Below are 24,434 nucleotides of genomic sequence, written 5' to 3'. Positions count from 1 at the left end.
TCTCATACCTGCTTCCTCTCAGCTACAGCCAGGGCTGAGTCACATGGCTTACTCAGGAGGTCAGAGCAGCTGAGAACAGACCCTCTATCCACACACCCGGAGGCTACATGACTTCATTTCCTCTGACCTTAGGAGACAAAAATGTTCTTTTTCTTTTGGTCATACTCTCTGGAAATTACTTCATCCTTTTAGTAAGTTACGATTGAATTAAATGCATATTTCTAACAGGACTTGCCACAAAATACAGGCTGGTTTTCATTTAGTTTACATGGTTAAATTTTTCCTATTTGCAAAGGGAAAGTAAATTTCCTTTTTTCCTACTACCTGATACGGTTCTGGGTTCTGGATATTTTTTTCCTCCTGGAATGTTTCCATGGCTCAAATTCCCGTCCCTATCTCTCATCTCTCTACTCAGTATACTCCTCCAAGATACAGACAAGTGTCTCTCAGACAGCTTTGGTCATCTACTGTGTGATATGCTTAGATGCTGGCAGACTAGACTAATGTTACAAATTAGCTGGTAAACAAAGGAAATATAACCGACTTCTAGAACTCTAAAGATGCAGATTTAAGAACAGAAAAGATAAAGGAAATTTTAACTTTTAATGACAAGATAACACTGCTTTTTTTTTTATTTTTTACATCTCCAACCCCACCCCAGACAGGGTTTCTCTGTGTTAGCCCTCGGCTGTCCTGGAACTCTCTTTGTAGACCAGGCTGGACTCAAATGCAGAGATCCGCTTGCCTCTGCTTTCCAAGTGCCAAAATTAAGGTGTGTGCCACCACTGCCTGGCTGCTATATTTTTAACAATGCTGGAAATTCAGTAAAATCATTTGAAGAGCAATCACCTTTATATATGGGGATGATCAAAGATGGCACGGCTCAGACCTATTGATTTCACTTCCTGGATTCCTCACGTGAGGCTTTAATCCAAAATGCTGAAAATATTTAATGTGATATCCAGTGACTGTAGTGGGATTTTCTTATCTATTTGTGTATGTGAGAGAGAGAGAGACTTCAGGCACACGAGCATGTGCTGATCAGGATACAATTTCTATCAGTCAGTTCCATCTTCCCACTGTGGGGTCCCATCACTAGACTACATCATCAGGCCTGCGCAGCAAGGATGTTGACCTGCTGAGCCATCTTGATGACCCTGGAGTGGACTTTCAAAGGAAATTCAAATGTCAGACAGTGCTTTTGTAAGATCTTTGCATGTAGTGGAACATAATGCAGGGTTCAGAAGGAATTAAGATTTTTCATTGTAGTTTTTGGCTTTTGAGATGAAGTCTTGCTGGGTAGCCCTGGAGCACCTGGAATTTACTGTGTGGTCCAGCCTGGCTTTGAACTCTCTGCAATCCTGAGTGTTAGAACCATAGGCATAAGCCACCATGCCTATCTGATGAGATTTTTTAAATTATTTGATTATTATTATATTATTATACAGGGTTAAGCAAGTCTATTTTATGCATGTATATAATATATTTTGAGAATATTTCCCTATATCCTGCTACCTCCTTATTCCTTAAGATTTATTTATTTTCATTTGTGTGTGTGTGTGTGTGTGTGTGTGTGTGTGTATACCTGTATGTATATAAGAGGGCATGGATGAGATCCCCTGGAAATTCAGTTACAGGCAGTTGTGAGCCACCATGTGAGTGCTGGGAACAGAACCTGGGTCCTCTGCAAGAGCAGCAAGTGCCACTGGGCCTTTCTGCACCCCACCCTCCCTATTTTTACCCCTCCCCATCAGTCTCCATTGTTCCCAAGAGAACTTTGGTTTTTCCCTTCATGGCATCTAAACATGCTTGATTTTGTGTAGCTGTAAAGTCCAAGAACCACAAGAGAAAATGTGTGTTATTTACCTTCCTGACTTAATTCACTTGGTAAGATTTATTTCCAGTGACACCCATTTTCCTACAAACATTGCAGCTTCATCCTTCTTTACAATTAAAAAAAAAACTGAAGTAGTTTTTTAACAGTTCCCGAGCTAATTCATTCCTTTTTTGCCTAACACACAATTATGCAATACTTTCCTCATCTAGAAATTTTTAACAAGCATTTGAAATGGAAGGGAAACTCCCCTGTCCCTTGTCCCCACAGAGGTGACCATTTAAAAAAGGGACAGAAGCTGGGCAGTGGTGGCACACACCTTTAATCCCAGCACTCAGGAGGCAGAGGCAGGTGGATCTTTGTGAGTTCGAGGCCAGCCTGGTCTACAGAGTGAATTCCAGGACAGCCAGGGCTACACAGAGAAACCTTGCCTCGAAAAATGAAAAAAACAAAAACCGAAACCAAAAAAGGGGGCGGGGGTAGAGAGAGAAACAGTTAGAATATGTAAGTGCAGAGAAGGAAGGCTCCAGGTACCAGGAACCTTCGGAATCATAGCCGCCTGACTGAAGAAGCGGGCCAAGGGAGGCTTCTTAGGAGCAGGTGACACTGAATAAGTCCCAGCCCCTGCTGCCTGCTCCAGTCTCACATTTCCTGTGAGGCACACTGTCTTCTGGAAGTACCAACAGCTAGACAGAAGAATGCCTTTGATGCCCTGGAACACTTGAAAGTTAGAACAACTGATAAGAAGGGTGGATGGAAGTCTTCAGGAACCTGGACTTTAAGTCAAAAGCACCCTGAAGCCCTTGACGATACTCTCCCCCTGCAGATGGATAGTCCAGGATTTGGTTTCAGAAAGCCAGTACAGCCGTGGAAAGCAGACTGCTGGTGTGAGGGAGCAGAGGGGGAGCTTCTACACTGCAGCAGCAAAGGACAGGCCTCTCTTTGAAGATGGGGAGACAGAGATACCAGAGAGAGAGAGAGAGCAAAGCCTGAATTAGACATCCTAGGCATGATTGACATTAGTGTTCGTGACATGGCAACTGGTTGGATTAACTGCATCCTAGACCAAAAAAAGCAACTTAGCCACTATTGTCTACTCAGAAGCCCAGGAGGGAGCTTGTGTTAGAGAGTCCTCAGGTGTTTCCATTAGAGGGCAAAGCTGCCTGGGTTCACCCTCTCCTCATTCTCCTGAAACAAATGCAGTGTAAGAAAATCTACTTGTAATATCTTGCTTGCTTGCACTCTGTTAATCTATAACAATTGTTGTTATGAATGTATTGTTCTTGAGATAATTTGTTTTTCACCTGTATTACATAAAAATTACATGAAATATGAAAAAAAAGAAAATCTACTTGTTCTAAAATCAAATGGAAAAGAGATATAAGGAGGTACCTTGTGCTCTTAGCTAACTAAAAAAAAATGCTCAGATGTACTAGCAATTATTTCTTATAGTTATCCTTTCAGGCATGTACAGCCTTCAGCCCACAGTCTACATGCATCCCAGGATAACCATGAATGTTCCTCAACATACTTGTCAATGATAGCATTGTGTCACAGTGTCAAAAGTTTGGACATCCCTGCCTAAGACGTGATATAATGGGATACTTTATTTTTCTTGTATTTATATATATAATATATTCATTGTGGAAAGAAAAATGCTTCTTTTGTCTGAAAATAATCTAAGTAGAGTAATGCACCCCTGTTTCTTCTACTCATCATACATCTCCCCAACTGCACAGTCTGTTTCCCCACCTCTGTGCCCTGCATGGGCTGTCCCATCAGTATGAAGTATCTTTCCCTTTCTCCTTGTTTTAGTTAGAGTTTTATTGCTGTGAAGAGACACCATGAACACGGCAATTCTTATAAAGGAAAATATTTCATTGGAGCTGGTCTACAGTTCAGAGCCTCAGTCTGTCATAGTAATGACGGAAACATGGCAGTGTGCAAGCAGACATGGTACTAGAGAGGGAGCTAAGAGCTCTACATTTTGATCCACAGGCAGCAGAAGGAGACTGTGAGCCATAGCGGGCATATCTTGAGCATAGGAGACCTCAAAGCCTGCCTCTACATTGTCACACTTCCTCCAGCAAAGCCACACCTCCTAATAGTGCCACCACCTACAGGACAAGCATTCAAACACACGAGTCTATGGGGGCCACACCTACTGAAACTACCACACTCCTTCCTCATCTGTTAAAATGCAGACATCTTTCTTCATTGGACCCTCATCTCAACCTTTCAACAAGTTGTTTCACATTTGGTTCAAATTATCCCTTAGTACATGGCCACTCTTTCATTTTCTTTTTCATATTCAGATGCACGTCTGTCTATGTATGTTGTCTGTTTGTATTGTAATATTATTGTTAGTACCGGCAGGTGGTATAGACTGAGTGAATCGAGCTTCTCCTCCCTCAACATTGCGAATGGCTACTTCCTCCTTGTCTTACTTGAAACAAGTTCGAAAAGGTTTTTGTTTGCAATGCTCATGCTTCTTTTTGTTTCTGCTAGCTGTCAGATCTTAGTCGTACAACACAAGAGCTGGAAAGTCCTTCTTGGGTGTAAATGTGGGGAAAGGCAGGCCCAGAGATGTGATCGAGACACACAGTTTGTCCAAGCATCACAGCTGCTGGAATCCCCCTACCTCATGGGGGGGGGGGGGGGAGGAGCTGGGTGTGAGAAAGCATGAACCCTCAAGTCCCACACTCAATAACAAGTGGCCTTGTCAAGCTATTAAGATTCCTGCACTCAGCTTTGTTTTCTTTGCAATTGGGATAACAATGTACAGCCTGTAAGCAGATTCACAAGGGGGTAGATGGTCAAGCATTGTGCCATGCTCATAAAAGCTCCCACAGCATCAAGGGCGAGCGTGGATTGCAGCTTAGTTCTCCTCGGCCCCTTTCTATTCTGTTGGCCTTCACACTGCACTGTACATATCTGTAACCCCCTGCCTCTGTATCAGTTTCACAAACATCAACACTTCACTCTAGACGCTGCTAGAAGAGTCTGAAGAAATTGACAGTGACCTGGAAGCAATGGCAGAGAGAGTGCAATACCTTGCCAACGTGTACTGCACAGAAAAAATGTCACAGCAAGCGGCACAGTCAGGACGGGAGACCGAGGAGTTACGGCAGATGATCAGAGTTCGTTTGCAGAGTCTCCAAGATGCAGCCAAGGTAAAAAAAAAAAAAAAAAAAAAAAAAAAAAAAAAAAAAAAAAAAAAAAAAACAAGCCGGGCGGTGGTGGCGCACGCCTTTAATCCCAGCACTCGGGAGGCAGAGGCAGGCGGATCTCTGTGAGTCTGAGGCCAGCCTGGGCTACCAAGTGAGTTCCAGGAAAGGCACAAAGCTACACAGAGAAACCCTGTCTCGAAAAACCAAAAAAAAAAAAACAAAAAAAAACAAAAAACAAACAAACAAACAAAAAACTGGCATGCTGTCAGGGGGAGGAAGTGTTCACCCACGGTGAGATAGTTTCTTGAGTATGGTGCCGTTCTTCAGCTGTGGCGTTGAACTTCAAGTCAATGTATTGATGTTCAAGTGGGGTTTGTTCTCCAGGATATGAAAAGGTTTGAAGGAGAGCTGAGAAATTTACAGGCGGCTTTGGAACAAGCCCAGACAATTCTGACTTCCCCAGAGGTGGGGCGCCTTAGTCTCAAGGAGCAACTGTCCCATCGACAGGTGAGCAAAAAGAATTGAGGATGGACTGGGGGAATGGTTCAGCCTTCAGAGGTCCTGCCCTGCCACCACAGGATAGGATTCCCCAAAACTCCTGGGTGTGGCCAGGTGTGGTAGAGCACACCTTAAATCCCAGCACTTGGGAGGGAGAGGCAGACAGACAAAGTCAGCTGGATCTCCATGAGTTCCAGGCCAGCAAAGCCTACATAGTGAGATCCTGTGTCAGAAGAACAACAATGAAACAAGACAGGGTGTCCTGTGCTTAAAAACACAGTGCAGGGGAGAAAGAAACTGGTGGATCCCCGGAGCTTATGGGCCACCTAGCCTACCCTACTCGGCAAGCTCTCAGCCAGTGAGAGATCCTGTCTTAACATTTAAAATGCTACCAGCTATTGAATAATGATATCTGAGATTGTTCTCTCTGACCTCCTTATGCATGGACACATATGTATAATCATATGTGCATTTAACCCCCAACACTACATGAATACATACATACACATGCAATAATTTAAGATGAACGGGGTGGTAGGGGCTATATTTTAAAAACGGGATAACAAGAAAAATGTGTTCTAAGCCCAATGCTAGTCTTAACACAGATGCATTATTGAGAGCATACCTTCCTTGCAAACTGCGTTGACCCATAGCTACAATTCGGGAAGTGTCTTTGTTTATGCAATACATGATGGAATTCCTAAAAGCTTCAAACCCCCCTCCTCCGCCCCCATCCTGCCCCTCTCAGCATCTGCTGTCAGAGATGGAGTCACTGAAGCCCAAGGTACAGGCCGTGCAGCTCTGCCAGAGTGCTCTCCGGATCCCCGAGGACGTGGTCGCCAGCTTGCCTCTGTGCCACGCTGCCCTGCGGCTGCAGGAGGAAGCCAGCCAGCTGCAGCACACGGCCATCCAGCAGTACAACATCATGCAGGCAGGTGCAGCTAGCCGTGCAGCAAGTTCAGCCAGCCGGGCCCAGGCCGGCAGAGCCAGTGCACATGAGTCATGGGCTGCTTTTCTTAGCATTGTGTGGGCTCAGCCATCAAAACACCCTGAGTGCTAAATTTGACAGTCTGTTGTAGTTATATAAAATCAGGAGATTAAGACTATCGTGTGGATCATCCACAAAAACCCAGGGAAAGCTCTCTGAAAATTATCCTTTAGTGAAAATTATCTTTTTTTTTTTTTTTTTTTTTATAAAGAATGACTCATAGACATCAATTTTGTATGTGGTTGTGTATGCACCTGAGAAGAATCTAGGTATGGTGGTATGGGGTTGCTGTTCTATATTACACAATTACTTTCATGTTTCAGCTAATTTGTGCATTTTCTGACCTAAGAAGGACATCTAAACATATCTCTTAATCCCTTGTGGTAATAAGAAAAAAAAAAGCATTTCCATGAAGAAATAACACTACTTATTATAATCTCCCCTTTAAAGCAGTGCTCACCTGCTTTATGAATAATTATATGTCATTAGAACCATGCATATCCAACAGAACAACCATCTTTGATCATCCATGACCTTGTAATTTGTTAGACATCAGAGCCCTGAGGCTACAGGTCATGCTTAATTGATATTATCTGCTCCTGGAGCTCTTGGCTGATGTCTTGTTATTCAACATTTTTTAAAATTTTGCTTTGCATTTTTGTGTATGGTATATGTACATGACAATGTGGGTGCTTGTGTGTGTGTGTGTGTGTGTGTGTGTGTGTGTGTGTGTGTGTGTGTGGTGTGGTGTGGTGGTGTGGTGTGGTGTGGGTTAATGTCCATGCACATGTATGTGAAGGCTAGAGGTCAACACTGTCTTCCTTGCTTGCCCTCTACTTTATTTCTTGAGACAGTCTTGGGTTGAACCTGGATCTATAGTGGATTTGCTTAAGCTAGTTCACCAATGAGCTCTAGGGAACCCCTGACCCCTTACCTCTTAGTGCTGGGGTTACAGATGTGATATTTTGTTTTAACACCGGGGATTTGAATTCAGATCCTTATGCTTGCCTGGCAGTCACTTTACCAACTGAGCCATTTCCCCAACCCATTACTCAGGATCTCTTGTAGAGACAGATAAAGAAAGCCTATTGTCCAGCTTGCTGGCCACCGTTTTTCATCCTCTGTGTTGTTAGTTGTTTTCTTTACTTTTTTTTGGCTCTTTCTGGGGAGGGGGCACTACCCAGCTCCCAAATAAATCACAAATGGAGGCTTATTCTTAATTATAAATGCCCAGCCTTATCTTGACTTGTTGCTAGCCAGCTTTTCTTAAATTATCCCATCTATCTTTTGCCTCTAGACTTTTTCCTTTTCTTACTTCTGTATATCTTTCTTTCACTCTTACTCCATGGCTGGCTGGATGGCTGGGTGGCTACTCCCTCATGTCCTCCTCTCCTTGTTCTCTTGTTCTTTCTTTTTATTTTCCTCCCAGATTTCTTCTATTTATTTTCTCTGCCGGCCAGCCCCACTTATCCTTTCTCCTGTTTCACTATTGGCCGTTCAGTTCTTTATTAGACAGGCAGAGTAACACAACTTCACAGTGTTAAACAAATGCAACACAAAAGAATGCAACACATCTTTGCATCATTAAACAAATGTAACACATCTTAAAATAATATCCCACAACACTGCTGGACAATCTAAGTAGGTAGAACAGAGAGACTCCTGACTTCTTGTTTATATTGATTTCATTAATAATTCTATTATATTTCAAAAAAGATAAAAGTTGATATATCTAACTGAAAGTTATCTGTACCGTCTAAAAGACCTTACCCATCTCTCTTTTGATTTCCTGGGCACTGGGAGAAGGTAATGTTAGTGGCCAAACGCCCCAGTGACTTCACAGAAAAACATATTCTCATTTTTTTCTTTCAAAGGAGGCAGTGGTACAGTATGAACAGTACGAACAGGAAATGAAGCATCTCCAGCAGCTGATAGAAGAGGCTCACAGAGAGATCGAAGACAAACCCGTGGCCACCAGTAACATCCAGGAGCTGCAGGCACAGATTTCTCGGCACGAGGTGAGGCAGAAGGGCGGGCAGGGCAAGGGCACTGAGCACTGGAAACCAGCTTCCTTTAGTGGCTGGAAGAAAAGCACCCCCTGCTCTGTGGGGATCTGCTTGATTCTGGCACTTTGGCTGTCTTTGTATTTTGAAGGCTATTGAGTAACACAGGTATTCCCCTGCATTCTACAGCCTCCACGAGCTGTTTGTGACGTGTCTCACCAAGTGCCCCATGCATGGAAACAGATCAATGCAGGAAGCTGTTAATAGCCCAATTCTTATTTTCAAGCCTTCTAAGAAACAGCCCTGCTCACCGCTCTGCTGTGTTGTCTGCCTTCTTACACAGGGTGGCGGGCGTCATGTTACAGGAAATTCGTTTGCACTTGTCTGTTGCTTAGACCCCTTCACTAAGATCAAGAATCATCAGTGGTTCCTCATGCCAAGGTGCCTCCTCCTTGTCTCTTGGGCATCACCATGACCTTGACCCCAGACACATTCCTTGCATACTCCTGGTCTCAGGACTCACAGCTCCGGAGTGACAAAGCCCAGTGACAAAAGCCCAGTGACATTCAGCAGGGAATTTCCTCTGCTGGCCTGTCTTTTCCTATTAGGTCAATTTACTGTCCCTTGGGACTGAGTCTAAGCTCCATCAATTTTGGTGGGTGACTCAGAGAGGGTCAAGGGCAGCTAAACACCAAGGACAGACATTTAGCTTGTCCCTCTCTCTGCTGTTTTACCTGTATCATTAGGCCAATCTTCCTGGCCCCAGTATGGAAGTAAGTTTATCAGAGATTGAAAGGTTCCCTTGAAGCATGGAAAATCTCAAGTCTGCTTTCTACATCCAAGTACACGATTTCTTGACATGGTATACCAGAATAGTACATTTCTGTGGTTGGCGAAATCAATATTCTGCTTATATTCATTTTTACAGCTACAGCCATCATCTGCTAGCTGTTTCTTTTACTTGCTGGTAATGAAATCACTATCTACATGGTATATTATGATTTGCCATATATTATTTTATTCCTCTTTCATAAGATCCAAAAATGCTGTTTCCATAAGTCTTTTATTATGACCTAGATATTTTTGTAATTTGTCTGGAGTAATATTGGCTATCACTGAAGCTTATGTTTTGAAAATAATTTAAGAAATTTACATCTCTCTTGTTCAACCCTATGAAGACTGGGTTTGTTGCTTTTTTTAGGTTTTTCATTTGGTGGGCAGTGGGGTACGGGGAGGGGACAAGTTCTCCAGGCTAGCCTCAAACTCTAGATTCTTATGCCTCAGACTTCTAAGGGCTGGGGTTACAGGTGAATGCCCTTACAACAACCAACCTATAATATGCTTGAAAAAAAAGAGGAAGGAAGGAAGGAAAGAAAAGAAATAGAGAGAGAAAGGAAAGAAAGAAAGAAAGAAAGAAAGAAAGAAAGAAAGAAAGAAAAAAAAAAAAAAAAAAAAAAAAAAAAAAAAAAAAAAAAAAAAAAAAGAAAGAAAGAAAGAAAGAAAGAAAGAAAGAAAGAAAGAGAAAACCAGTAAGACAGCTACTTTCAAAAAAGTGACCTCTTGAGCTCCCAAATCTTGTGCTGGTCAAATTCAGTATTCGGAGTTCAAATGTTGATGCCCCTCCCCCACAGCTTTTCCCTTGCACTGTAAAAGACTGCCTGTGACTTCAACCCAAAAAGAGGAAGGTAGTGCAAGACAAGAAATGACCATCCCAGGTCACAGAGCCACCTCTTTGCAGAATTTCTAGCAGACTCAGATAGTGACCTGCCTCATCCTGTGACAGGTTCTCCTTCCTCCATGTTGAGATCTGTCAGCTTCATCCTGTGGCTTAGAAGATGTGTCACATAAACAATGATGTAGACACACGCAGAGGTCGTTGTACAGAAAAGACAAACACAGGAAGGGAAGCGCCCGCCACCGAGTGGAGAAAGCCCGGTGATAATGCTATAAACATTGGGATGTGGGTTGTTTCCTGTATTTGCTGACTAGTTTTATCGACTGAAACTAGTTTCAGTTTTAATGAGTCTGATACAGTTACAACTGTGCTCTTAAGCTGTGCTTCTTTTACTCTTTGAAGATTTCAAAAGGCGCGGTTCATTTGAAAAACAAAACCAAACCCCAGGCTACTTTAAATCTATAGGAAAAAACACTCTGACTTCTTAGCTTCGCACTTGACATCAAAGTGGTGCTCCTGAGGATGGGGACTGCCCACAGGGCTGCTTTCTTCAGAGAGGACATTGGCCCTGAAGCACCCACTGCTATAATCATTTGCACACATTCCTAGTTCAAATTAAAATATGCACACGCACATATTCTATTCTGTAGAGGGTTGACTCATTTACCCACCACCGGGGTTCATCTTAGTGGATTTACCTTAGTCAGGAGAGGCAGGCGGGTTTCACAGGGGAAAGCTCTGTAGCCATGTGGGTTGACTGCGGAGGACAGGCTCTGAAGAAACCTAGAAAATCCAAGTCCTGGAAGTGGTATTCAGAGCTGCACTTTTTGTTTTTGTTTCTCTGTGTAGCTTTGTGCCTTTCCTGGATCTCGCTCTGTAGACCAGGCTGGCCTCGAACTTACAGAGATCCACCTGCCTCGGCCTCCTGAGTGCTGGGATTAAAAGCGTGTGCCACCACCACCACCCAGCTCAGAGCTGCATTTTTGACCAAGATCACAGATGGCTTTCATACATGCTAAAGTTGAGATTGTCACCTTGCAGAAAGGCGCTCCCTATCAGCAAGAGATTGCCTATGCAGGACACAGCAGGAGGGAACTGTCACCTGTCTTGTGGCCACACAGTGGGCAAAGGCTATGTCTAACTCTGTGGACTTCATGAGATTCTTCCGCTTCGCTCTTAGAGGCAAGGCACCTTAAAACAAACACACAAACAAAAAGTTAGATTTAATTAAGTATTTTCAGCCACAGGAGAGGCCACATTTTATGACTTCTGCTTTTTAAAACACTGGTTTAAAAATTCCTAGTATGAAGTAGTATTTAGTTGACAAGCTGCTGGCTAGATTCTGTGGGACTTTCTGGCCCTTTGTTTACTTTCAAACAAAGCAACAGTAACAGCTAGAGAGAGAGAGAGAGAGAGAGAGAGAGAGAGAGAGAGAGAGAGAGAGAGAGAGGTGTATACTATCATTTTATAAAATGCTGACATTTAGCCTGGTGTGGTGGCACACACCTGTAATCCCAACACACTGGCTGAAACAGGAAGATTGTGAGTTTAAGGCCAGACGAATTTACACAGCAAGACTCTTATCTTTCAAAAAAAAAAAAAAAAAAAACAAAAACATCCTCTCTACCTGACCCCCCCCACACACACACACATCCCACACGGAAAAAGAAAACAAAGAATTTGATGTTCACTGGCTTACCTCAAAGGGAATAAGAGATAGTTCACCCTTGTGCCATATATGGATGCCCATGCCCGAGGCACTCGGATTATATGGGCAGCCCTCCTATAACATGTTCACCGTGGAAAAGGATGATGTTATTGTAGCTATAGAACACACCGGATGAAAGGAAGTCCTAAATCCAGGCATTTCTCAAGTGCCTTAGTGGGAAGGCCGGGTAGGTGCTTACAGAAAAGCCAGAAGACCTCTTCTATAGGTTTCAGATGTTGTCTGAGGAGTCTTAGCTTTCCATCGTCAGAACTTAAAACATCCCAAAGGATTTACCTGATGTCAGCGTGAGGTTAGGTCACACAGAGGTGGATACTAAATGTTGAGGGTACTAAAGACAGTCTATGGTCACTTGTCCCCGATCTGGCAATAGTCTGTGGAGCTCTAACCATCAGCCCTGTGGCATCTTTAGGACGGATGCAACTTTTATTCCAGGACTTGATTCCCAGTCACAGAAAGTTCTATATGAAACACCAACCAACCAAACACAAGGAAAAGGAAAGAGGAGCAGTTCTGCGTTTTTATCTATTTCAGGACATACATTTTTTTTTTTCAATCTGTTAAGCATACAAGGAAATGTTATTCCAATATCTTATAGTTGTAATTTTTTATACAAGCAAGAAAATATAGCTGTAATATTTAGACTCACCACACTTCCAGAACTGGTCTGTAGTTAACCCTGTTTAAGGAGCTGTGTGCTGTTCAGAGTATAGTAGCAGAAAGCTTCAGTTACGTCTCAAAATTTCTTTCAAGAGCAAAATGAAATCAGAAGTCATTAATTTGCATGTTCCTTTAGAGCACTGCTCTGAAATAAGAGAAACACAGGGTGTGATGTGTCTGCTGAAAGAGCATAGGCTGAATAGACATATTTAGGAGGTCAGTCAGCATATAAATTAAGATGACAAGACTATACGGATTATTTCCATAGTTGGTTACAAATTAAGGTATCATAGATTTCATATGTAATATTCAGATCTTCATATGTAATGAGAAACAACAGTCTGGGTCACAGGAGACAGCAGTTTACTTTGTGACCCTGTCTTACTAAGTGACTGCCACCTCTTGGATGTAGTCAGTATAAGAGCTGAGCATTGCAATTTTTTTTTTTTTTAGTTTTAGTCATCACATGACCTAATTTCCATGGCATGAACCATCTGGTAAATTTCAGAGGCTTCAGGTATTTTTTTAAAAGTTGCCAGCTCCTCGTGTGGGGAGTTCGTGATAACATAGGGGTCCCCTGTCAGGGCTCAAACCCCTTCTGCAAGTCCCACTTTGCCAGTGCAAGCTTGGCCCCGGGGCGTGCTGTCTGGAGTTGGGCCGGGCTGTGCTGTGGTCTGGCTGGGCTGGCTGGGCTTGGAGGTGCAGCAGCCGGCAGCTGCAGACCGCCTCTGCTCAGCGGCGGCGGCGGCGGCGCAGGGCTCGGCTCCGCCTCTCATTGGCTCCGGGCTGCAGGAAGATGAACGCCACTACTGTTTCCTTTTGATGCTGCGCTGACACAGTGGGGGGAAATGTTTCCTCAGGAGCTGGCGCAGAAAATCAAGGGCTACCAGGAGCAGATCGCCTCTTTGAATTCCAAATGCAAGATGCTGACCATGAAAGCCAGGCACGCCACCATGCTGCTGACCGTGACCGAGGTCGAGGGGCTGGCGGAAGGGACCGAGGACCTGGACCGTGAGCTCCTCCCCACACCTTCGGCCCACCCCTCCGTGGTCATGGTAAGGATCAAGTCTGCTCCTGTTAGCTTTGCTGTTTGGGCTGGAGCTGGTGGTGTCCCTAAGAGGCATAGCCCCGCTTCTTTAGGGACTAGCTTTAGAACGTGGAGACTGGAATTTAGGAGCTGTTTCCTACATTTGCAGAGGCAGCCCAGGGGCCAGAGCTGATCTTTAACCCTGTGCACAGTGGCAGTTGGAATTGTTAATGTTAGATTTGGAGTCCAAGATTCGCCTGCCATTCATGTGCAATCTTGCAATAATACTGACCTACTGCATGCTTTATTTTGAAAACAATTCCTTTACACCACAAGGACGTGGGAGGCATGACACATATATTTAACTGTTTTCCAAGTTGGATATATACATATATGCATGTACCACATCATTAGTAAAAAATAGAAGAAAAGCTATTATGAGAAAAATAAGGAAATTGAGAATTCCAAGTTTAGTTTTGGGTCAAAAAAAAAAAAAAAAGAGACTCTATTTAATCTTTTGTACCATTATTTCCCCGTACATTTTGCAACTTAAAATACACCGAGTGTTTTGGTAACTGCAAGTGACTTCTGGTGATGGCTATTTTCCTCACCTATGCCATGCCTTAAGTAATATGTAACTCAACCCAAACCCATGTGATCATTTGTGACTTTAGATGCTTTTGTCTTCCTAGGATACTTGCAACTTAAGACGTCACAAGTTTTATTTCATATACTCTTTTCCTTGTTTGACTCGTGCTTTTTTTTTTAACTTATTTTATAAAGACACAAATACACTCAATAAAAAATAGAGACACTTTTAAACAACAGCAAAACTCTTGGCTGTGATGTGCGGCCATGGATCTCTGTCTGTTTTAGAAACAGTACTAACACCATATTCACTTGACGATGGTGCATTTAAATACTAACTCAGAGTTAATCTGTAAAGTAGCCTCCGCCATTCCAACCTTGGGTGGATAACGATGTCCTGAGCTGTGTGTGTGTGTGGAGGTTTTGTGCTAACATTAGCTAACTGATTTTTATGTCCTCTGGGCTACATTTTATGGGGCAGATGACTGCAGGTCGCTGTCACACTTTGCTGTCACCTGTCACTGAAGAGTCTGGGGAGGAGGGGACCAACAGTGAGATTTCCTCTCCACCCGCCTGTCGTTCCCCGTCACCTGTGGCTAACACAGAGGCGTCTGTTAACCAGGTACCTCCCATTCACCTTTCTTTCCGCTGTGAGCTCTCGCTGGATTCAGTACTCCATGTACCACCCCCATTAGGATGGGGCTTCATCGGATTTGGGTCCAGGGGCACATCACTGAGTGCTTTCATCCCATAAATTATGACTGTCAAGTGAGACACGTGCCCCCCCAAAATGTTGCCACCTCTGCTGAGCTACTGACAGTGAGATAAGCAAAAATTAGTTCATGGGAATTATAGCCCAATATAAACAAAAATATTCATTCATGAAAATTAAAGCCTGAAGAAAGTCCCTATAAGGCCGTATGACTTCCTAAAGCAATCATAGACATGGAGGTACTGTATCCTAACAGAGAACGCAGTAGTATAATTGATTCTATGGCCCAGTTAACATGCATTGAGCACACTGCTAACACTATGTCCTACTTTAAATAGAAAACCTTGTCATTCACACGAAACTTGTTTTCCAAAAAAATGAAGATGAACCTTATCACGGGGCTGCATTTTCACAAACCTCATACTAAATAGAGCATATTCTAGGTTATGTGTCAAAACGTTTAGTGATACATATTTGATATAAGCAAAATACTTTAAAAATAACCAAAACTTTTAACACATGATAAGCGATGCTGTATTTCTAGCCAAAAAAAAAAAAAAAGGTTGTATTTTAATGATGTTGCTAGGAAGTTATGTAACTGCTGGAGAGCTGAGACAACATTATGAGGACGCAGTAATTAGAGCAAGCGTCCTGGCAGCTGCACTATGACTCCACCACATCGCTTTTACGTTAAAGCCAAACAACTATTCAAATAACAAAGGGGGATAACATCGATGATACCTCTTAGATAATATAAGAATCTGTTGGTAGAAATTGATACCGTTCTAGAGAAGTTTTCTTGTTTTTGTTTTGTTTGACAGGGTTTCTCTGTGTAGACTTGGCTGTCCTGGAACTGCTCTGTAGACCAGGCTAGCCTTGAATCAGAGATCTGCCTGCCTCTGCCTCCCGAGTGCTGGGATTAAAGATGTGTGCCACCACCGCCCGGCTCTAGACGTTCTTATTTCATTTCATCCATTCCTCGGATACATTCTTAGCTGGGTGTGGTGGCTCATCTCTGTCGTCCTAGCACTTAGAGGCTGAGTTAAGATTGCCATGAGTTCAAAGCCAACCTAGGCTACATTGTGAGTCTGCCTCCAGCTTGGGTTCCAGAGTGAAAAAAGTCTCAAAACTAACAAATCCAATCCAAACAAACACACCTCTGAGCATGCTGAGCAAAAGAGCTTCTGCCTTACACTCAGACAGAAAGGTCAGCAAGAAATAATGACGCGCGTCCTAAGAGGAAATTAACAAGAACAAGAAAAAAGAAGTTCAGAGCTCCCTGGGAGATTTTGGCAGCGTTTCCCAAGTTCTGAATTCAAAATATAAATTACTCATCCTTTGATGATACGTTATTTCCTGTGGTTACAGATGTCATCAGAATCAGAGGAAATGGGCTATAGTCAGCTGGTAGTGTACTGAAAGATTATGTAATATTCTTAACATTTTCAGGTAGAACAGTTAATATTGATCTTGAGACGGTATGCTAATGGAAGTGTATGACTTTTGTAATGTTGTCTGCGTCTGTGCTACATCTAGGAATACACTCTCAATGCACATGTGAGTTATGTCTAGTTTGTCATGACAAAACACATCCACATTTTTGTTGTTATTAACTGGCGTCAATCATAGTGCATAAGGACATCTTAAATGGAGCTAAGTGAAACTTCCTGTGGCTTAGTTTTTTTTTAACAAGTCTCCTTGTTTAATGTCAATGTCACCGTCAACAAGGCAGTGTCAATTAAATCACATTGGTAGGCAACACATCCAGATAGGGCAGTATGTTCTACTAACACTCTTGTTGGTAGACGTGACCTTCTTTGGGCTAACGCAGACAGCTTGAGTTGGAGGACCCCATAGCATTGTTCAATCAAATCAACCCACAAATCCCATCACCTGGCCACGTGTTCCTCTTGTACTGTATAAATCAACACAATTAGAAACTACGACAGCTTGGGCAGCGCTGTACTAGATTTCGGAGCTGGTTTTGGAACTCCAGGAGCTTCTGGAGTGTGCCCTTCAGCTCCACTCTTCAGACTACCAGCGCTGTACAGAATGTACGCAGCTGTTCAAGGGAGAGCCGGATATAACTGCTTCATAACATCCCATCCGTGGAGAGGCTCTGTGCTTGCTCTTTCTGTAAGTAGATCTCTGTTACATAACAAACAGATTTCCCCCTCACAGTCAGTGTGTTCCCTCTGCTGACTGCGAGAGAGGAGGAACACGGAGGCGTCCTCCGAATTTGCTGTGGCCCTCATCCCCATAGACTCAAGCCATGGCTTGGATTCCATGGAAGAGCTGAGACAAATATCGCCAGGCCTTTAGGCCTCTAGATTAGGAGCTCCAGGAGATCCTAGCCCTTCAGTGTCCAAGCTGACTGACCCTGGGAAGTTCCTCAACTCCTCATGAATAAATGGAAATTCATGTTAACACAAAATCGCCAACATTAAATGAGATGTTTAGTTACCACTACTTTGAAGACTAGAAAAATGTGGATTGAATGATAGCCAAATTTATTTCCTTGGGCATCTTAACCTTAGACACATGAGCCACGGAGACTCATATTTTTAATGGTGATTCCTTACTATACCAAGTATTGATGGTAGCAGTTATTTACAAGAGCTACTTAGTAATTTGCTTATTGATTTCTAGTAATCCTCCTGCAACAGACCCAAATGCTCATATACAAAAGATGAAGGACTTTCAACTCCTAAGAAACCAGCTGTCATGTGTTGGTAGGCATGAGCCATATACACATAGAGCCAAAAAACAAAAAAACATGGTTTTTGGTAACAAATTGTATTCTAGCCCTTTGGGTCCTTCCTCATTTATGATGGGCTATGTAACTCAGAATTTTTAGCATATTTACAGCCAGGCTTTGATTTTCCATCTTGGTGGCAGTATCAGTTCAGTAGTCCCACCTTACCCTACATTCCAAGACTCCTTCCTGTTCATCATTCCATAGATGGAACTATGAAATTAGTTTTCAAATTCGGGAAAGAGAGAGATTACCAACACCAGCAATAAGAGAGAACACTTATATCAGCATACCCTGGTAAAACTTACAGTTTTTATGAAGTGCTCATTAGGGAGTTTTCCACTTATAATTTCAGGACCGTGGTTGACTGTGGGTCACTGAAAGTACTGAGAGTGAGACCAGGGGCGAAGATAAGGGTGACTACTTCCCATTCCCATAAAGTAAATTTAGGAACGAGATTCGCTATGCCCAGCCCCCGCCTGCTATTTGCTGAACGCACAGGAAGAACATGCTCAGAATGAAAGGCCTCGGGCATTAGGACAGTTATTAAGGAGCTCACCAGTCTGTGAGGAGTGGAAGATGATAGGGCTAGAGTAGCAGTTCTCAACCTGTGGGTTGTGACCCCTCTGGTAATCAAATGACCCTTTCACGGGGTCACCTAAGACCATTGGAAAACGCAGTTATTACCATTCATAACAGTAGCAAAATTACAGTTACGAAGTAGCAATAAAAATAATTTTATGGTATGGGGGAATCACCACATGAAGAACTATTTTAAAGAGACACAGCATTAGGAAGGTTGAGAACCGCTGGGCTAGAGGGTAGCAAGAGGCCTGAGAAGGGGAAGCAGAGGCATGGGAGACCACAGAGGCTGCAGCCAAGCCGGGTGATTTCAGGTCTGTGTCAGACCCTGCCCCATTGGCTGTAAGGGAAGGCGGCATGGTGAGGTATGTGGAGGATGCCAGGAGAGCAGGAGGTGAAGCTTTCTCAGGCAGAAGGGACCCCATGCAGGAAACGGTGGAAGCAGAGAGAACACACGAGCCATCACGGCAACTGCAAAGGGGTTTCAGTACCACTGGAAAAACTCAAGATTGGGAGGGGTATGGGAGCCACACCGTGAAGGACCACATGATGAATTTATGCCACGTGAATGAGTCAGGACTTTATCCAGAGGACAGAAGTGAACCACGGGAGGAATTTAACTAGCAGCTATGTACAGAACTTGTTTAGAGCAGATCATTCTAGACCAGTGAACACAGTAGAAGTGTGTGTGTGTGTGTGTGTGTGTGTGTGTGTTACCTTCTTTTTGCTATGTTAAAAAGCACCAGGGCCGGGCGTGGTGGCGCATGCCTTTAATCCCAGCACTCGGGAGGCAGAGCCAGGCGGATCTCTGTGAGTTCGAGGCCAGCCTGGGCTACCAAGTGAGCTCCAAGAAAGGCGCAAAGCTACACAGAGAAACCCTGTCTCGAAAAAAAACCAAAAAAAAAAACAAAAACAAAAACAAAAACACCAACAAAGCGGCTCGGGGAGAGATGGATTATTTCGGCTCAGTGTTCCAAAGGGATCTGGTCCATCATAGAGGGGAAGATAGAGTGGCAGATGGGCAAGGCACGGGCATGAGCAGGATGGCCACATCACATCTGGATTCAGGAATCAGTGCAAACAAGAAGTGGAGCTGGCTATAAAGCATGCACTGTATGTGTGTACTATGTACATGTGTAATGTGTGCATGAATTGTATATGTATGTGTTTTCTATGTGTTTTGTGTAGAGTGTCGTGTGTGCATTTTATGTGCAGACATGCACCTGCAACAAATGCACTCTGGTGGGTAAATTTGGATTGATCAAGATAGTGTCAGGGAAAGGAAAGAGGAGGGACCAGCACCCATGTTGCCGTGTTATCAATAAGTGTCAGGGACTTAGCTGGAAGCTTCAGCCACAATAACAAGACCAGGAGAAGGTAACATTCTCACTCAGCGTTGAGCGATACACAGAATCGATGTAACTTGTTCCAATTACAGGGCTCGGGAGGAAAATCCAGCTAGAGGCTCAAGTGTCCCACCCCAAATCTGATCCAATTCTACTGCCTTATTCTTCTTCTGGCCTGAGACAGGCCACCCCCTCCACCTACCCCCACCCCCACATCCCCGACACCAGACTGCTTCCCGCTATTATGTTTTCCCAGGTGGCTGCAACCTTTCTTCACAGATTTTCTCAATTGTGGTTATCAGCGAGGCTCAGTGTTTTAAACTGCTGTAATTACCTTCAACAGTACAGCTGCAAAAGCAGGGAGCCTTTAAGATAGCAGCTGACAGAACACAAACACGACTCCCAGTGTAAGACTCAGAGAAGTGCACAACGAAGCCACTGGACACACAGGGGCCCGGGGAAAGGGGCAGTCTGTGAAGTGCCTCCCGAGAGTCTGGGTCCTCAGCATCGGTGTTAAAGCCAGGCATGGTCCTGCACACCTGTCATCCTGGCACAGGGGAGGCAGAGATGTGGATCCCTGGCACTCAATGGCCAGGCAGCCTATGTGAATCAGTAGGTTCAGTGGCAGACTCTGTTTTGAAAAAATAAAGTGAAGGCTGATCAAGGAAGACACCCAGACCAACCTCTGACCTCCACATACAAATGCACACAGGCCAACACACACATGTACACATGCCACACGCAACACACACACTATTGAAAAAACAAAGCACAATTGTGTCTCGATATAATAAACTATGTCATAAAAAAGAAATACAACATATATATAAAACACAAGAAATTTAAAAAGTCAAAATCTTGAGTTTTCAACATTAACTTGGCTGATTTCTCACGTACTTCCAGGGAATAAGTGGACAGGTCTTTTTAAATTTTTGTTTTCTGTATTTCCTACCACTTAATATTTAAAATACCTATTTTTGTGAATAAAGAATCTAGCCTCATTTTCAAAATTAATGTCTATAGATTTTTTTGAGACTGTCTCATATAGCCCAGGCTAGCTTCAAGCTTGCTATGTAGCTGGAGATAGCCCACTCTTCCTGTCTCTACCTAGATTTAATCTTTGAAACAAATCCTTTCAACCATTACTCAGAACATTAATCAACGTTTGAACTATATTTTAGGAACTAGAGCAGGTAGATCTCATCTTTTTTCTATACTGGTTCAATACAGATATAGTAGTTAATTAGGAGTGTACTAGCTAAATGACGGTGCCTAATTAACTAGAGATGTAATAGTTAAGTAGAGGTGTACTGGTTAGCTAGAGGCATATTGGTTATTTGGGTGTACTGGTTAGAGGTGCACTGGTTAAATAGAGGTATGGTGGTTAGAGATGTATTGGTCAATTAAAGGTGTGCTGGTTAACTAGAGATGTACTGGTTAAATAAAGGTGTGCCGGTTAATTAGAGGTTTACTGGTTAAGTAGAAGTAAACCTATTAAATAGAAGTTCTTCTCGAATAGTTTGCATTACCACTTTACCAAGTAAAACATAAGGCATTTTGGCAATTTGAAGTGTTGCTATGCTTGGTTTCTTTTCATAGTGATGACAACATTAAAGCAATTGCAATACACTGTTAACTTTTTAAATTCTTGCTGCAAGAACGTCCTAACCTACCGAATTGTAGCACCGGACAGCGAATGTGAACCTCGGGCCTTTCCACTGCATGAAGAATAGTTCTCCAGGCACACCGAGCTTGCCTTCCTTTCCCACTCCCACACTGTGCTCTCCACCCAGGACATTGCGTACTACCAAGCCCTGTCTGCGGAGAGGCTGCAGACGGATGCCGCCAGGATCCCCCCCAGCGCCGCTGCATCCCAAGAGTTGTATGAGCCAGGACTGGAGCCCTCGGCGACTGCCAAGCTGGGTGACTTACAACGTTCCTGGGAAACCTTAAAGAATGTGGTAAGCCTTTAAAGTGATAGGTCGAGCTCCCCCAGACTTAGGTATTGCCTTATGAAATACGTGCGGAGTTACACACATATCAAGGGCGCAGTCAGAAGCCCTTGGGTAAAGAAGGCGGTGAGGAAAGAAATGTCACAACCTGCGAGATAAGAAGTGGGAAGCCGTTGGTAAGATCCCCTTTCTTGTTCAGATCAGCGAAAAGCAGCGGACCCTCTACGAAGCCTTGGAACGCCAGCAGAAGTACCAAGACTCTCTCCAGTCGGTCTCGACCAAAATGGAGGCCATGGAGACGAAGTTGAGCGAGAGCCTCCAGCCCGGCCGGAGTCCAGAAAGCCAGATGGCTGAGCATCAGGTAAAAATAGCCGCCTCGATGACTTCAGCTTCCTGCCTGATGGAATCAGTGTGCTCTGTAGTTGGCCTGTCAGGCTCCTGTGGTGGAGAGCAGGGTGGTAGTTCTTGTTGGAGTGAGCAAGATCCCCCAAGGTGGGAGTTGCCGCCACTCCTCCAGGGTGGGATCTAAGAAGGAAAGAGAGAAAAGCAGACCTGGATTCTAATGTTTAAAAATGACATGCTTTGGCTTTGCTTTGAGACTTTTCTGATACAAGGTGCGTTTCTTTACAGTTGCCAGATTGCTTTCCCTAGGCCATTGGTGTAAGAATGAACTATGTCCCCAGTCGGCCTCTTCTGGGAATGAGCCTCAGGCTTCAGTGAGTGGTGGAGCCCGTCTAGGCGTCCTAGTGGCTGTACCCAGCAGCACGGCATTAAGATTATGATTGGCTCACAGGCCTGGGTACCAGGTGTTTGCAAGGGTCTACACTTGGTTGTATCTAGCAAGGGGGAGGTCCTTTGCCCCTCCCTTTGGCATTGTTATAAATAGACCTTTGGCATAAAGTTCTGGGCCAGTGGATAAGGATCCAGGCCCACCCGGGCTATTCTCCGTTTCTATCTGTTTCTCTTCTCTCTTTTTCTAACTAAGTCTCTTATCCCTCATTCCTCAAGAGTGTCCCTCAGGTAAATAAATGTGGGAGCCGGTCTCCCACAAGTGAGAAAGAGTCCTACGTTTTCATCCTGTGTTGTTCTGACTCCAGTCATTTTTAAAACCTTATGTAAGTTAGTGTCAGTTCTATGTGGAAAAAAAGAGCTGATTCCATTCTTCTAATTTAGAAAGACGTGGTTAGGAATGCATCAGCTAAAAGCTGTGCTAAGATACATACATGGGATGGAGGCACTGACAAGGAGAGCCGCGCTCTGGAGTTCCCAACAGGACTCCTGGGTCAGTACTTTAATGACATGTATGTGGTAAAACTGGGGCCTGAGGGCATGCAGACCAGTGCTCATCTGTGTGCTGAGTCAGTGTGACATAGGAATGTGCTGCTGCCTAACCCTCCCTACCCAGGACCCAGGAGCACATAACAACGCTCCAAAAAGCAAAGAGAAAGAAAGGTGTCTTTAGAGGTTAACTGAGCTATAGGCCGGGTATGGTGGCTCCTGTTGCTTTTGTCTATAGTCCAGGTTCAGTTCCTAGCATACATATGGTAGGTAGTTCACAGTCATGGGTAACTCTAGAATCAGGGGATCGGACGTGTTCTTCTGACCTCTGCGGGAACCAGACATACAAGTAGTGCATATATGTAACATGCAGGCAAAACAGTCATACACATACAAAAAAATCACATGTAAAAGAACTGTAAAAGCCAGGTGTGTGGCCCACACCAATAATTCTATCACTCAGGAAGTGAAAGTGCAGTCCAGGGCAACTGGGTCCGCTTAGGGGGCTCCCATCACAAAGCAGAACAGGAGCTGGAGAGGTGGCTCAGTAGTGAAGAGCACTTCCTGCTCTTCCAGTGAACCTGAGTTTGGTTCCCAGGACTCCTCTGAGAGACTCATGACTGAGCTCCTGCTTCTGTGGGTGAGGTGACCCCTTCCGGCCTCCTCAGACACCCACACACATGTGGCATACACTCATGCAGAAACACATGCGTAAATAAATAGACAATAAGTATAAATCTTCAAATGAGAACAAAACGTTAATTTTAATAGGAGACGTAAAAGTGTAGTATGATAGGTGTGTCTATCAGAGACAGTGCAATTCATCAGTTTCAGAGACAAGGCTCTAGGGCTGGGCCTATAACTCACATGTAGGACACTCGCCCAGTGTGCCCCAGGCTCTGAGTGTCTGAGTGTGATCTCTAGGACACACACACACACACACTTCCTTTGGAATCCGCTATAACCTTGGACTTCATGGGTTGCTCACATGTGCTGCCAAATCCAAGTGCTTTCTTTTGCAGTATATGGCCTTTCAGTACAAGAGCAAACTGCAGACATTTCATCTAAAGATGGTGTATTGAGAAATAGTGGTTTCAGGCTTTTGAAACTTGTAACTTCTTGGGGGTAGAGATTAAATGCATGGGACAGATCTAACTTAGACCTTCTTTTGATAAACAACTTTTCAGATACCCTAGAGTTTCCACAATCTGCCAGGCTTGGGAAAATGACCATAAAGGCATAAACTTAAAACTACACTTTGTTTAAGTCGATCATAACAATCATGAGGACTCCCAGGCACTCAGGTGACTATTGCAATGTTGTTTTCCTCTGACCTCCACCCATTTCCTCACTAAACTGTTGCTACCCTCCAAACCTCCCTGTCCTGTCTAGAGGGACCTCAGGGTCACAGTCATTTCTCACTGCTGATGTCACCCCACCCGAGAACTCCTTGTTCTTCAGGGTCCAGTCCCTTCTCCCCATTGTCTCCAAATTTGGGCGTCACAGTACTTGGAGGAAGTAGAGCTTCTCTTCTTTTGAATACAGTTCTGCAGGCCAGCTTTTATGGCTGTCCTGTAAATGTCTGCTTCTTGTAAGTGCCCAAAGATAATATAGAATGAGTTATCTAAGGGCTGTATCAG

The 24,434-nt window shown here is 43.9% G+C and overlaps 1 protein-coding gene across 1 annotated transcript in view; it reads left to right on the top strand.

The window, feature by feature from the left end:
• LOC119086849 (nesprin-1-like) overlaps nt 1–24,434 on the top strand; it is a 191,335-nt gene that overhangs the window by 13,078 nt on the left and 153,823 nt on the right. Inside the window, 8 exon segments of the mRNA XM_037200369.1 lie at nt 4,822–5,007; nt 5,389–5,511; nt 6,251–6,433; nt 8,365–8,508; nt 13,415–13,609; nt 14,651–14,791; nt 21,358–21,525; nt 21,716–21,877. Of these exon segments, the coding sequence (XP_037056264.1) occupies nt 4,822–5,007; nt 5,389–5,511; nt 6,251–6,433; nt 8,365–8,508; nt 13,415–13,609; nt 14,651–14,791; nt 21,358–21,525; nt 21,716–21,877 (1,302 nt within the window).

This window comes from Peromyscus leucopus, chromosome 8a (genome assembly GCF_004664715.2).
Source record: "Peromyscus leucopus breed LL Stock chromosome 8a, UCI_PerLeu_2.1, whole genome shotgun sequence".
NCBI lineage: Eukaryota > Metazoa > Chordata > Mammalia > Rodentia > Cricetidae > Peromyscus > Peromyscus leucopus.
Note: the sequence above shows the minus strand (reverse complement) of the source record. Positions and strands in the feature narration are given on the sequence as shown.